General features: G+C 39.4%; 1 protein-coding gene across 2 annotated transcripts in view; it reads right to left on the bottom strand.

The window, feature by feature from the left end:
• Positions 1–2,803: 2,803 nt before the first annotated feature.
• The window catches only part of LOC130246411 (E3 ubiquitin-protein ligase TRIM39-like), a 12,057-nt gene continuing 2,166 nt past the window's right edge, over positions 2,804–12,694 (bottom strand). For both annotated transcript variants that reach the window (XM_056479352.1, XM_056479353.1), the window contains 4 exons: positions 9,482–9,715; positions 9,260–9,401; positions 6,860–6,895; positions 2,804–4,295 (listed from right to left, as the gene is read on the bottom strand). In XM_056479352.1, the coding sequence (XP_056335327.1) occupies positions 3,748–4,295; positions 6,860–6,895; positions 9,260–9,401; positions 9,482–9,715 (960 nt within the window). In that variant the 3' untranslated portion in view covers positions 2,804–3,747. The remainder of the gene's footprint in view (positions 4,296–6,859; positions 6,896–9,259; positions 9,402–9,481; positions 9,716–12,694) is intronic.

Genomic DNA, 12,694 nt, shown 5'->3' with positions numbered 1-12,694 from the left:
TAGCATTTGACAACCACTAGGTGTCAGCATATCCACATAGTTTAGAAACGTGGACGAATTTTACTCGAGGATGATAAAAGCCAATGTGTTGTGTTCATGATTATGTTACTAACATGAAAATTTATAGGCTTAATACTAGCAAATGTCATTGTTAAATTTCAAGCAGCACAATAACGAAATGTTTTATGCTAATATAAACAGTAGAGCTCGCTCATATACCTGAAAATTGAGTACAGGGATTAAAGTAGCTCATACATTTGAGGGTCAGTAACCCGGGTTTGTTCATCCTAGATCTCTCAAACTTTGATATTGTCTTCTATAATTTGCCTATAATTTACATGCACTTTAACTTTTTTGACATAATCAGCCAAGTAGCCTAACTTTATACCAAATTCGAAGAGCTGTTACAACTTTACTGTACTGGGCTGAGTTGTAACACTAGCTGGGTGTATCTGTAACATTTAGAGATAATTGAGGAAATAATATCCACACTATTAAACCGCAGAACTTTATGAAAAGAACTTCTTGCTCATAAACACATAGGCCTACTATGCGCTTCTCATGTAAGCTCAAATATGAGCTCAGAGTGTATAATAACATCACCATAGGCCTAGGCTATATTGTTCTGTTTACAACACTTACCCTGTACTTCTGCTTTATATCAAAAGATGTAACGAGGAAAACAGTACAAAGTCATCTTTGTAAACTTTGATCTGTAGACATTGGTTCAAAATTCTCATGACTCTTCCCTTAGATGCACTTGACCCCGTTTATAGAAATATGAAAATTGTGCTTTGCTTGTCCCAGGAGAGATTCCGGGTCCTATTAAAAGTGTACTCTAGGGTCTTTGTTTTCATACTGTCTAAATCCTCAGCGAAAATAACATCTGTACCATCTCTCTAAAAACAATCGGACCTATTATAGCCTAATAACTTATCACTCAGTTCATGTGTTGAATAGGCCAGTGTTTTCCAACCCTGTTCCTGAAGGCACACCAGCAGTACACATTTTCAACCTCTCCCTAATCAAACACACCTGAATCAACTTATCATAACATCAGAAGAGACTCCAACACCTGAAGTTAATGGGTCAGAAAAGGGAGACGTCCAAAATATGTACTGTTGGTGTGCCTCCAGGAACAGGGTTGGGAAACACTGGAATAGGTTTATACGAATTGGTTTATTATAGTAATAGGGTATTTTAGTTAAAGTGTGGTTAATATCTGGTCACCTATGATTTAAAAAAAAGGTTTTATCATTGTAAAACATACTCAGAGCAAAAACATTAAACATTAAAATGACTAAATGGTAAACAGATTAAGTTTTTTACTGCTAAATTGGGCTTGAATGAATTACGCAACACAATCTCACGGCAATTCGTAACTTTTTTTTTAGTGGCTAATTCGTACGAATTCGTACGATCTAATTCGTACAATTTAGTACGATTTGCTCATCCTCCAATGACGGTTGGGTTTAGGGGCGGGGTTAGGTGCCACGCCTCCTTTTTAAAATCGTACCATTTCGTACGACTGAACTCGTACGAATTCGTACGAATTAGCCACTAAACTGTCAAAACGTAAAATACTTACGTTTTCTCGTGAGATCAGGCTGAATTACCTGAATAATTTTGAAATTGTAGACCTACAGTGCCACCTCGTGATCAATTTGTCCTCCATACTAGGACTCTAGAGTCCCTAAATGATTTTATACCACTGCCATAATCAAAAAGCCAAAATATGGGGCATTCATTTGGGAATCATATGTATCACAGTAATATTGAGAAAGAATCAGCCTTGACACAGCAATTCATCAAAGCAATCATTGTTTGGTTTATTTTACAAAATGGAAATTTAATTTTACATTTATATTCATGGATTTGTTTATAAAACATTGAAAAGAAATAAAACAACTGAACATCAAACCATCACAGTTTTTTTTAGGTTATATACAGGAATCCGAGAATGAAATTCAATACCTTTTAAGACTTTTTTTAGACTCTTTCCATACATTTTAGGACCTTATTGCCACTTCAAGAGTTCCCACTTAGATATGCTTGGCGTATAAAGCAGATTTGGCATGCTGTCCCATGAGAGAACCCTGAGCTCGGAGATATTTGAGCCCAGGGCTCCCGCCCGGTCGATAAGCATATCAGGAGATCCGAGATCAGGTAGGTCTCCAGAGCTCCCCCTTTAGAAAAGTGAGGAAAAGGAGGAGATGGGGTGGAAGGGGGGATTCTTCCAAACGAAGATAGAAACAGTAGGGAGAAAATGATCCATTTATAGTAAACCAGGATCACTCTGATTGGATTATTACTGATTACAGATGAGTGGCCAGACGTGCTCAATCATATCACGTGCTCCTCTCGAAATAGGTTTATGAAACTTCACTTAATTTCAACCGGTCACACTTTTAACTGTAACAACATTTTAACCAGCAGTATATTTACTAAATACTGATTGTAAAAAAGCACAACTAAACACTAAATACTAGCTGGTGATAACTCCTTATCAATGCAATATAAATCAGACGGGTGTAAGAAGCAAGGAACGAGAATTATTTACCCATGAAAGGTTCATATGACAGAGAAATACAAATCAATAATTAGACCAGTGAAAAAAAAAAGATTATGTGGAGCTTTAGCAAATATTTTGACCTTTAAATTAATTAATGAAACTTTAGAAAAGAAATAGAATTTTTAAAGAGAAACTCCAGTTTAATACAACTGAACACATTCATCTAGATCAGGGATGGGCAAACTCGATCCTGGAGGGCCGGAGTCCCTGCATAGTTTTGCACCAACCCTAATCAAACACACCTGCTTGTAGCTTTCTAGTGATCTTGAAGACACTAATTAGGGTGTTCAGGTGTGTTTGATTAGTGTTGGAGCAAAACTCTGCAGGGACACCGGCCCTCGAGGATCGAGTTTGCCCATGCCTGATCTAGACGATGATGCATTGGTCATGGTTTTGCATGGCAGACTGTGCTTTTTTTAATCTATATTTTTATATATTAGACACTACATATATTTTAGAATTTTTAATTTTAGAAACCAGAAAAAATACATAAAAAAAATTTGACTCATTTTTTGTACCTGTTCTATCACATGCTAAGGCAACTACGGGACTTTCATGGTGATCCACACAAAGATTCGACATACTGTAGGCCTATAGCGTAGTGTGGGTAGATGGTGATTTAAAATAGATTGAATCATTTTATCAAATTCTGAGGTTAAAACTATTTGTTTTTGTGAAATTATACAACATACACCATACCAGCCCCTAAACTAAAACATTATTCATGTTTCACACATAATGAATAAAAGTTAAGTCACTCTCTTCCAGCAGGCGGCGCCTATAGAACAGCAGGAATAACAGTGTTGCTTTGGTTATTGCAGTAAACGAAGCAGCTTGAAGTCAAATCTAGCAGGATTTTAAGATTTCATGAGCTACACAGCACTCAATATTCGAAGATTAAATTCAGGCAAACTTTAGCATACAACTAGACATTATATAATTAAAAATGATACAAAATGTAATCCCTTGTAAAGTAGCATTAAAGAATTTTTAACACTTTTTAAGGGCCTTAAATTTCTCTAAATTGATTTATCAACTTTTAATACTTTTTAAGACCCATAGACATGCTGTATTTACATAAAATAAAAGAGAAATTAACAAAATATTACAAACAACCACTGATATATTTAATTATATGACTCGCTATTTTACTTGAAGCATTCGTATTAGTAAATTCATTTATTAATATCGACAGGTGTGATGATCAGTGGGTTTGAGTTTGTACCTGCGTTGTTTGGATATGGACTGAAATATGGATAGAGTGTATCAGTGAAAGTCTGACCAGTGAAAGAGTAGATATGAGAGCTGGACTCCACATCATAAAAGGAGACCAAACCCTCCTCGTAATCCACAAACACACCGACCCACTGCAGCTTCACTCTCACAGACAGAGAGACAGCAGGACCAGCACAGGCTTCGTATTCATTCCCATTCCTCAGTCCCACAGTCCAGTATCCATCACTGGGACTCGCTGTGAACACTCCCTTCCTGTTAACCGATTCTCTGACCACCCCTAAAGTCCAATCAGTCTTGCCCTTCACCTGAACCTCAAAATAAAATCTCCCTGAGGAGAATCCCTCCTTTCCCAGGACAGAGACACAGTAATCAAATCTCTGTGGTTTATTTGGGAGTTTCTGTCTGATGTCTCCATGGTTTACTTGTTTTCCATCATCAGACAGGATGAGGTGTGGATTAGCTGTATCAGGATCCAAAGTCACGTCCACTGAAAAAACAGAGAATATAAATCACAATTTCTCTGAATATTAAAAGTTAAAGATTATGATTAAATAAAATATTATGATAATTTATAATATTTACTTCAGCTTGTTACAACTGTGAGTGTAAGAATGTATACTTTCTAACTTTCCACGATGTATATGACCACTATTCACAATTTAATGATTTTAACAGTCAGGGTGGTGGGGAAAGGAGGGAGGACTCAATTGCAGTAAATAATGGTTCTTGAATGAATAATAAAAAAGGAACGAAAAGGCAACCCGAGGGGAAAACATTAAACATAAACAAACTTGACTGGACTGGCATGAACGAGCGAGGCTGGACAAGACAAGACAGGATATTCAGGAATGGATGATAAACAATGATAACATCCGATGAACTGGCACAGGACAGCAGACACGAGGAAGCTTTAAACAAGAACAAATTAAGACAAACAGGTGAACAGAATAAACTAATAATGGGATATCAAGGTGGGAGTGGCTAGACCACAGGTGTCAAAGCCAGTTCCAGGAGGGCTGCAGCCCTGCACATTTTACTTCTAACCCTGCTTCAACACACTTAAGCTATGCTCACACTGGGCTTTGTGTGTGCGAAATTCTGTCGTACGGCGCTGCGAAAAGGGGCGGGATTAAACAAGATGTTTAGATATTAAAAAGCCAGCAATTTGCTCCATATTTTAAATTTCTGTCCAGAGAGGTCCTGTTTTGATCCTCGATTGGTCTCACGCAGTCAAGTGATGCGATTTCGCAGGTCAGAGTTCACCAAGCTTGAACTTTGCACCGCAGCAACCTGCGAAACTCGAAGCTTGACGCTGCGTTTTCGGTCTGACGCATTTGCGTGCGTATGAATGGAAGTCTATGGGAGGAAAAGCCCAGTGTGGCCGCAGCTTTAAGCTACGGTCACACTTGACTTTTCTTCCCATAGACTTCCATTCATACGCACGCGAATGCGTCAGACCGGAAACGCGGGGTCATGCGGCAAGTTTCGCAGGTTGCTGCGGTGCAAAGTTCAAGCTTGGTGAACTCTGACCTGCGAAATTGCATCACTTGACTGCGTGAGACCAATTGAGGATTAAAACAGGACCTCTCTGGACAGAAATTTAAAATATTGAGCAATCCTTGGCTTTTTTAAATGTCTAATTATCTTGTTTAATCCCGCCCCTTTTCGCAGCGCCGTACGACAGAATTTCGCACACACAAAGCCCAGTGTGACCGTAGCTTAACCTGTAGGTTTCAAAAAAGCCTGAAGGACTTAATTAGTTTGATCAGGTGTGTTTAATCAGGGTTGAAACTAAACGGTGCAGAGCTGTGGTCCTCCAAAAACTGGCTTTGACACCTGTGGACTACACAACAGACAGTAGAGCACACGGCACTAGCACCAAACAGGACTAGAACACACAGCCAGTGAGAATACTCATTAACAGCATGTTTACGTGAAATAAAACACTAAAGCATATGGCCGCATGTAAACATAAGCCACATGCTTCACAAAATGCCAACATAAGACAAGACTGAATGCAACCCTGCTGAAAAATCCACCTTAAACCAGCCTAGGCTGGGTGGCTGGTTTTAGCTGGTTGACCAGCCTGGTTTTAGAGGGGTTTTGGCTATTTCCAGGCTGGTTTCCGGCCATTTCCAGCCTGGTCTTAGCTGGTCAGGCTGGAAAATGACCAGCTAAATCCATCTAAAACCAGCTTGACCAGCCTGGTTTAAGCTGGACATTGCTGGTTTTGGCTGGGCTCCCAGCCTGGCTGGGCTGGTCAAGCTGGTTTTAGCTGGTCATTTTCCAGCCTGACCAGCTAAGACCAGGCTGGAAATGGCTGGAAACCAGCCTGGAAATGGCCAAAACCCCTCTAAAACCAGGCTGGTCAACCAGCTAAAACCAGCCAACCAGCCTAGGCTGGTTTAAGCTGTTTTTTTTCAGTAGGGAAGACACAAGCACACAATTAATAAAACACACTTAAGGCTGAATTATACTTCTGCGTCGAGAGATCGTTGTGATCCACGGTGCCTGCCTTGCACGTAGCTGTGCATTTATACTTCTGCGTGCTGTTTGTGTTGCTTTGCAATAACTCTTCCAAAACACTAGCTGAGCTAAAACTCGCTCATTCAGAGGCGGGAACTGGAGGACGTGCAACAACTTTAATCATAAGGTAAACACAAAACAAAAGTTTCCATCTAGAGCTCCTTTGTGGGACTCAACACTTCGCTCAACAATCGCTCCATCAGGTTCTCAGCACCGCATACACCCATCACCACTACCAAGCTGACCAATCAGAGTTTGTGCTACATGCCGTTGCGCCGCGTAATTACATTTCTTGAGAGGTGCACATCAGCATCAGCCACGGCAAGGCCTATCCGCCCGCACAAAGGCTGCGCCAGACTATACGCGTGTGCTTGACGCAGAAGTATAAATCAGCCTTTAAGGTGCACTTACAAATACGGCATGGATGCTCCCATCCCAGCGCCAACAAAAACAGAAACCAGCTTGACAGACGCATGAGAACGAAACAACACGCCGTGTAAGCTAGTGTAGTTCAGCACAGTGTACCTGCATACTGCTGCATCCACTTCAGCTTTGAAGACCCTAATGATAATAAAACAGATTATCATGCATTTATATTTTCAATATCACAATAAGATCTGATCAATTTATGACTTTTAGGGAATTTGTCAGCTTTGTGTTTGAGCTCTAATATGCATTTAGTGAATCACTGGTGAATGATTTATGTGGTAGATAATGTTTGTGGTTAATCTTACTTAGGTGGATTAGTGCTGTAATTAGCCAGAAAACATTGTAAACTATTTCTAATTTCAGTTTAAATTTTAAGTTATGCTGTTTGAGATGGCTTAAAACATTACACAAAATCATTTATTTTTATTTTTTTATTAGAATATACTAAAGGTACACAATTTGAGATAATGCAAATACAAAGAAAATGAAACAATAATAAAAATACAAAAAACAACAACAATACAATCAAATACCGGCAGATGCGTGCGTTTGTGTGTGTGTGTGTGTGTGTGCGCGTGTGTGCATGTAAAGGTAACTTGATAAACAGGTCAGAGTACATGCAAAAGGAACAATAACAGTCACTAAATGAAGCAAGTAACTTATATAAGGAGTGACAACAATGCTAGTGATATAATGATAGTAATAATGACAGTAAACAAGCAAGAAAGGACAACAGTAATAATCATTAACAACAACCACTACAATAATAAAAATAATAATAATAAAAATAAAGTACTACACCAACTACTACTACTACTACAGAGAGTTTCTAATGCTACAACTATTACTACTGCTACTACAGCCACAACCACTACTGCTCCTACAATGTATACTACTACTGAACCTATTACAACGATTACTACCACTGATACTACTACTACTACATCTACTACTGATACTACTACAGGAATGACTGCTACTACAACATCTACATCAACAACGTCTACTGCTTCTGATACTACTACACAGACAACGACTACTACTACTACTACTACTACAGAGAGTTTCTAATGCTACAACTATTACTACTGCTACTACAGCCACAACCACTACTACTCCTACAATGTGTACTACTACTGAACCTATTACCACGACTTCTACCACTGATACTACTACTACTACTACATCTACTACTGATACTACTACAGGAATGACTGCTACTACAACATCTACATCAACAACGTCTACTGCTTCTGATACTACTACACAGACAACGACTACTACTACTACTACAGAGAGTTTCTAATGCTACAACTATTACTACTGCTACTACAGCCACAACCACTACTACTCCTACAATGTGTACTACTACTGAACCTATTACAAGGACTACTACCACTGATACTACTACTACTACTACATCTACTACTGATACTACTACAGGAATGACTGCTACTACAACATCTACATCAACAACGTCTACTGCTTCTGATACTACTACACAGACAACGACAACGACTACTACTTCTACTACTACTACTACTACTACTACTACTACACATCCACTACTTCTGATACCACTATACCAACGACATCTACTACTACAGATACTACTTCAACAACTACTTCAAAAACCCAAACTACAACTTCAACCACTACTACTACTATGACTACTACTTCAACTACAGCAACCTGAATAATGACAATGGTAGAGATACTTGTGATAATAATAATGAGGAGATAACAGGACAAGTCAGGACAGTACTAATAATAATGATAACAAAAGTAGAAGTAATAATATTGATGATAATAGTGAGAAGGTGAGGGGGGGGTGGGATTTCAGGAAGAGAACAAATAATATTAATAATGATAATAATAATAATAAGTAGAAAAAGGAAAGAGAAGAAATAGAAGATTAGAAAAGGAGAAAAAAAAGAAATGGAAGTGGAAACAATTTGCAGCAGAGACAAGACAATGAGAATATTGAGAGAAGGAAAAAAAACATTACTATGATAATATACAGACAGTAAAAACTCAAAGTAAAGAATAATATTGAAAAGAAGAATTTAGGTAATACTAGGATTAGTTATTAATAATAGTAATAATAATAATAATAATAAAAATGAATGAAAGATCGAGAGGAGGAACGATAAACGTGATAACTATGATATACTAACGTCAGTGGAAAAACTGATTTGATCTACAGAAGATTTTCAAGAATTCTTTGAACTTACAGAACAAACACGCTTAACTTACTTGTACACGCTTAACACGCTTACTTAAATGTAATATTTGTCTCTGTAGTTTCTCATCTAATTGTGTTCACAGAAGAGAAGCTTCATGATTGTGATTATAGAATATTATTACTGATAATGAGCCACAAACACATGATTATATACAATCATATATTCTTATTTCAGCTCAGACCAAATTTATTCTTCATTACTTATATTAAATGAGGATGAATATGTGTATCTGCAAAGTGGTTTGACATACCAACTTGACTGAGTTTCTCATTTAGAGTGTCCTTTAGTTTTTTGAAAGCTCTTCTTATAGTCTCCAGATTCTCCTGAGTCTTTACACTGATCTTAGGCCAGTTCCTGGTGTCTGCAGCTCTGCACTGCAGGGATGAGTAAATCTACAGCAGGAGAAAGAGGAGAAAGCCTTCAGCATGGGGAGTGTTCTGTTGTCTCATTGCTCAGAGAGATGTTGACTGACCTGTAGGAGGTGGAGGTGATCTTCAGTGTGTGAGAGCTGCTCCAGCCTAGTGTTTCTCATCTTTAGCTCAGTGATCTCCTGCTCCAGCTCTTCAATCAGCTCTTTCTCTTGTTTCTCTGCTAATTTCTGCTGCTCCTCTATCATCTCCAGCAGTTCAGTCTGACATCTCTCAATGGAGCGGATCAGATCAGTGAAGAGCTCCACATGAGCTGCTTTCTCCTTCTCTGAGTTTATCTGCTCAAACAGGTCAGACAGAACATTATTAGTGGTGCGCAATTAGTAGCAACAGAGGTGAGGATCCAAACAGTTTATTAAGGAATCGTCAGGCAGGCAAAGGTCAAAACAGGTGCAAACAGGAGCATAAAGGTAATCCAGAGAGAAGTCAGTGGAAGAGTCGAATGGTCGGGACAGGGGGCAAGCAAGGGTCAAATACATAACTAGACAAAGCAAGGAAAACGCTTTCTTAATGCTCACTTACAGGATACAAGACTCAGCAAAATGTGTGTGAAAGTGAGGTGTTTAAATAATCCTGTAATCAGTCCATCATGTGTGTCAGCTGTGTGTTTGTGTCAGTGTCCAGATGATTGTCAGCTGAGGCAGAAGTTGATAAGTGATGAGTGCCAGCAAATGCTCACACAGCAGCTTGCTCTAAGGCAAAAGAGGATGAAGCAGACGGTCGAGCGGCTAGGGAAAGTTGCCGCCTGTGTCTCCCTTCCCAAACCATGGATACCTGGTGGAAGTATGATCGGTGATAGCTCTTCTAGATTCGGGAAGCTCCATCACACTAGTTCAGCTGGAAGTGTTGAGACCCCGAACGGATAGCAAAGCCACAATATCCATCACATGCATCCACGGAGATACCCGAGAAGTGCCAGCTAGCCACAATATGATCTCTGCACTGTCTGTAGCCTGACCCAATGAAGCAGGAGTGGTGCAAGACTTATTCATCCCCGTTCTTCTGGGAAGAGACAGGCAAGAGTTTGATTGACTCCACACCACCACAATGTAGCTGGTTACCGGATCAAGACCACGGCATCCACGGCATCCCCTGAACTTGCTGAAAACAATGGACCTCACCCCTGGGCAGATGTGTTTATAGAACAGCCTGGGCGGACCCATGTCATCCAGCACGAGATCAGGATGCCCCCCAATTAAATAATGCAGCAACAGCCCTATCAGGAACCTGAGGTGCGCTGGCTGGCTATAGAAGGTTAGATCATTGAAGCATCTGCAATGCAGATTCTCAGGATCAATGAAGCACCGAGGAGCCCCGGGTCCAGCCCTGTCATCATAATCATAGGCACTCTCCACTTCTCTAATGACTTCCAGCAGCTGAACGAGATTTCCACCTTCGACAGCTACCCCATACCCGAGTGGATGAACTCCTGGAATACCTTGGCGGGGCCCGGTATATCTCAACATTAGACTTGACAAAGTGTTGCTTGAACTCTGAAAGGCGGGATTCGCCACTAACCCTAAGAAGTGTCATCTGGAGCTAGCTGAGGCGAAGTACCTGGGGGTCCAGATTGGAAGGGGCCTCATCCAGCCATAACCTGGATAAGATGGTCCAGCAGGCACTGATGCCCAGCACCTAATCCCAGGTACTTTCTAGGGTTCACTGGCTATTACCGGTTCTTTATAACCAATTTCTTCACTATAGCCAGTCCGCTGACAGACCTAACCAAAAATGAACAGCCAGAGAAACTAAACTGGAACCCCAAAGCGGAGAAGCATTCACGACCCTGAAGCCGATGCTCTTATCCTCCCCTGTTCTTTATGCCCTGGTTTTGTGAGTGTCAACTATTGGACAAAAAGTGTGATGAAGGCACACCTTAATGATTGTCTCGTTAAGGTGATGCTGAAGTGTGTTCTAAAAATAAGCTTTTTTTGACCCCTACACCCTTCATCCCTTTGAAAGTGTCACTCCGAAGGGTAAATCCTTGGAAGGGATTAGGGCATAGGGATAAGCCCTTCTGAATGAAACGCAGAGTAAGTCTTGTTCTCAACTGTAAGACTCAGTTATGATCAACAATTATGTTTACCTGTCCGACTTAATTTCAATCAGTTATGCCTTGGAATGGAAACATCGGGGAAATTGTGTTGTCTGTACTTTCTCATTGTGCTGCATCTGTGCTTCATCTTAAATAAAAATATCTTATTCATGCTGTCTGTGTTTTTAATATTAAACAAACAACAAAAGGTAATGAAATCACCCTGCTCTTGACTAAATAGCTTTATAGCTCAGTAATTATTAACTTTTAATTTATACAATGAAGATTATATACAGTATGCTATGTTATTTGATAATTTTTTTTAGTTTATGTAACTGAAAAATACTGTTAGGTCCACGAAAACCTGAAAAGTACTACTTATTTTAGTATTATCTTCGCTAATTGTATTCATTTTGTATTGTATTTGGCAGTAGCGTCGCTACAAGCTTAGCTTAACTACGTTTCTTAGTAGCTTGGCGGTAGCGTCACTACTTTCTAAATCAAATAGCTTTTGTGTAGCGAAGCTATTATTTTAAGCAAGTAGCGCAGTAGCGTCCACACAAGCTACATTTTCCAATCGCGGATCAATAAGTGACGGCACTGACATTCACGGAGCTGTGAGGCCGGTGTCTAGCTGATGAAAGTAAATCCATATTATGGCGAGAATGCTGTTTTTTTCTTCCTGTATTACGGTGGTCGACAACAAACTTTTTGATGCGTTACTGCCACCTCTCGCTCTGGTTGGTGACGTCGCCAAACAATCATTGGGCTGACATGAGAAACTTGCTTGATTGAAAGATGACTGAGGGAGATATAATGCTTATTCCAAAGTATTTCCCTTTACTATAAATTACTAGTATTTTAAATGTGTAACACCTGGTTTTATTGGATTTTTTTTGTTTTAGCTGTTATATACTATAATTTGTTTCTGTTTAGTACAGCATATTATTTACAGTAAATAACTGAAGTATTATGCCTCTTATGTTTCATTGACAGTTTTATTGATCACCAAGATATGATTGACTTGGATTTAAGTTGCTTCGATTTAAAAATGAAAATTGCCAAAATATCTTAGATGTCGCTACGCTACATTTGCCATGTAGCTTTTCACATTTGGGTATTTCCAAGAGGGTAGCTTTTAGTGTAGTTAAGCTACATTTTAGGTAGAGTAGCTAATAGCTTAGCTCACTACATTTTTCAAGTAGCTTGCCCAACACTGGTA

This window comes from Danio aesculapii, chromosome 19 (genome assembly GCF_903798145.1).
Source record: "Danio aesculapii chromosome 19, fDanAes4.1, whole genome shotgun sequence".
Classification (NCBI taxonomy): Eukaryota; Metazoa; Chordata; class Actinopteri; order Cypriniformes; family Danionidae; genus Danio; species Danio aesculapii.
The sequence above is the reverse complement of the archived record's forward strand: the minus strand, read 5'-3'. Positions and strand labels throughout refer to the sequence as shown.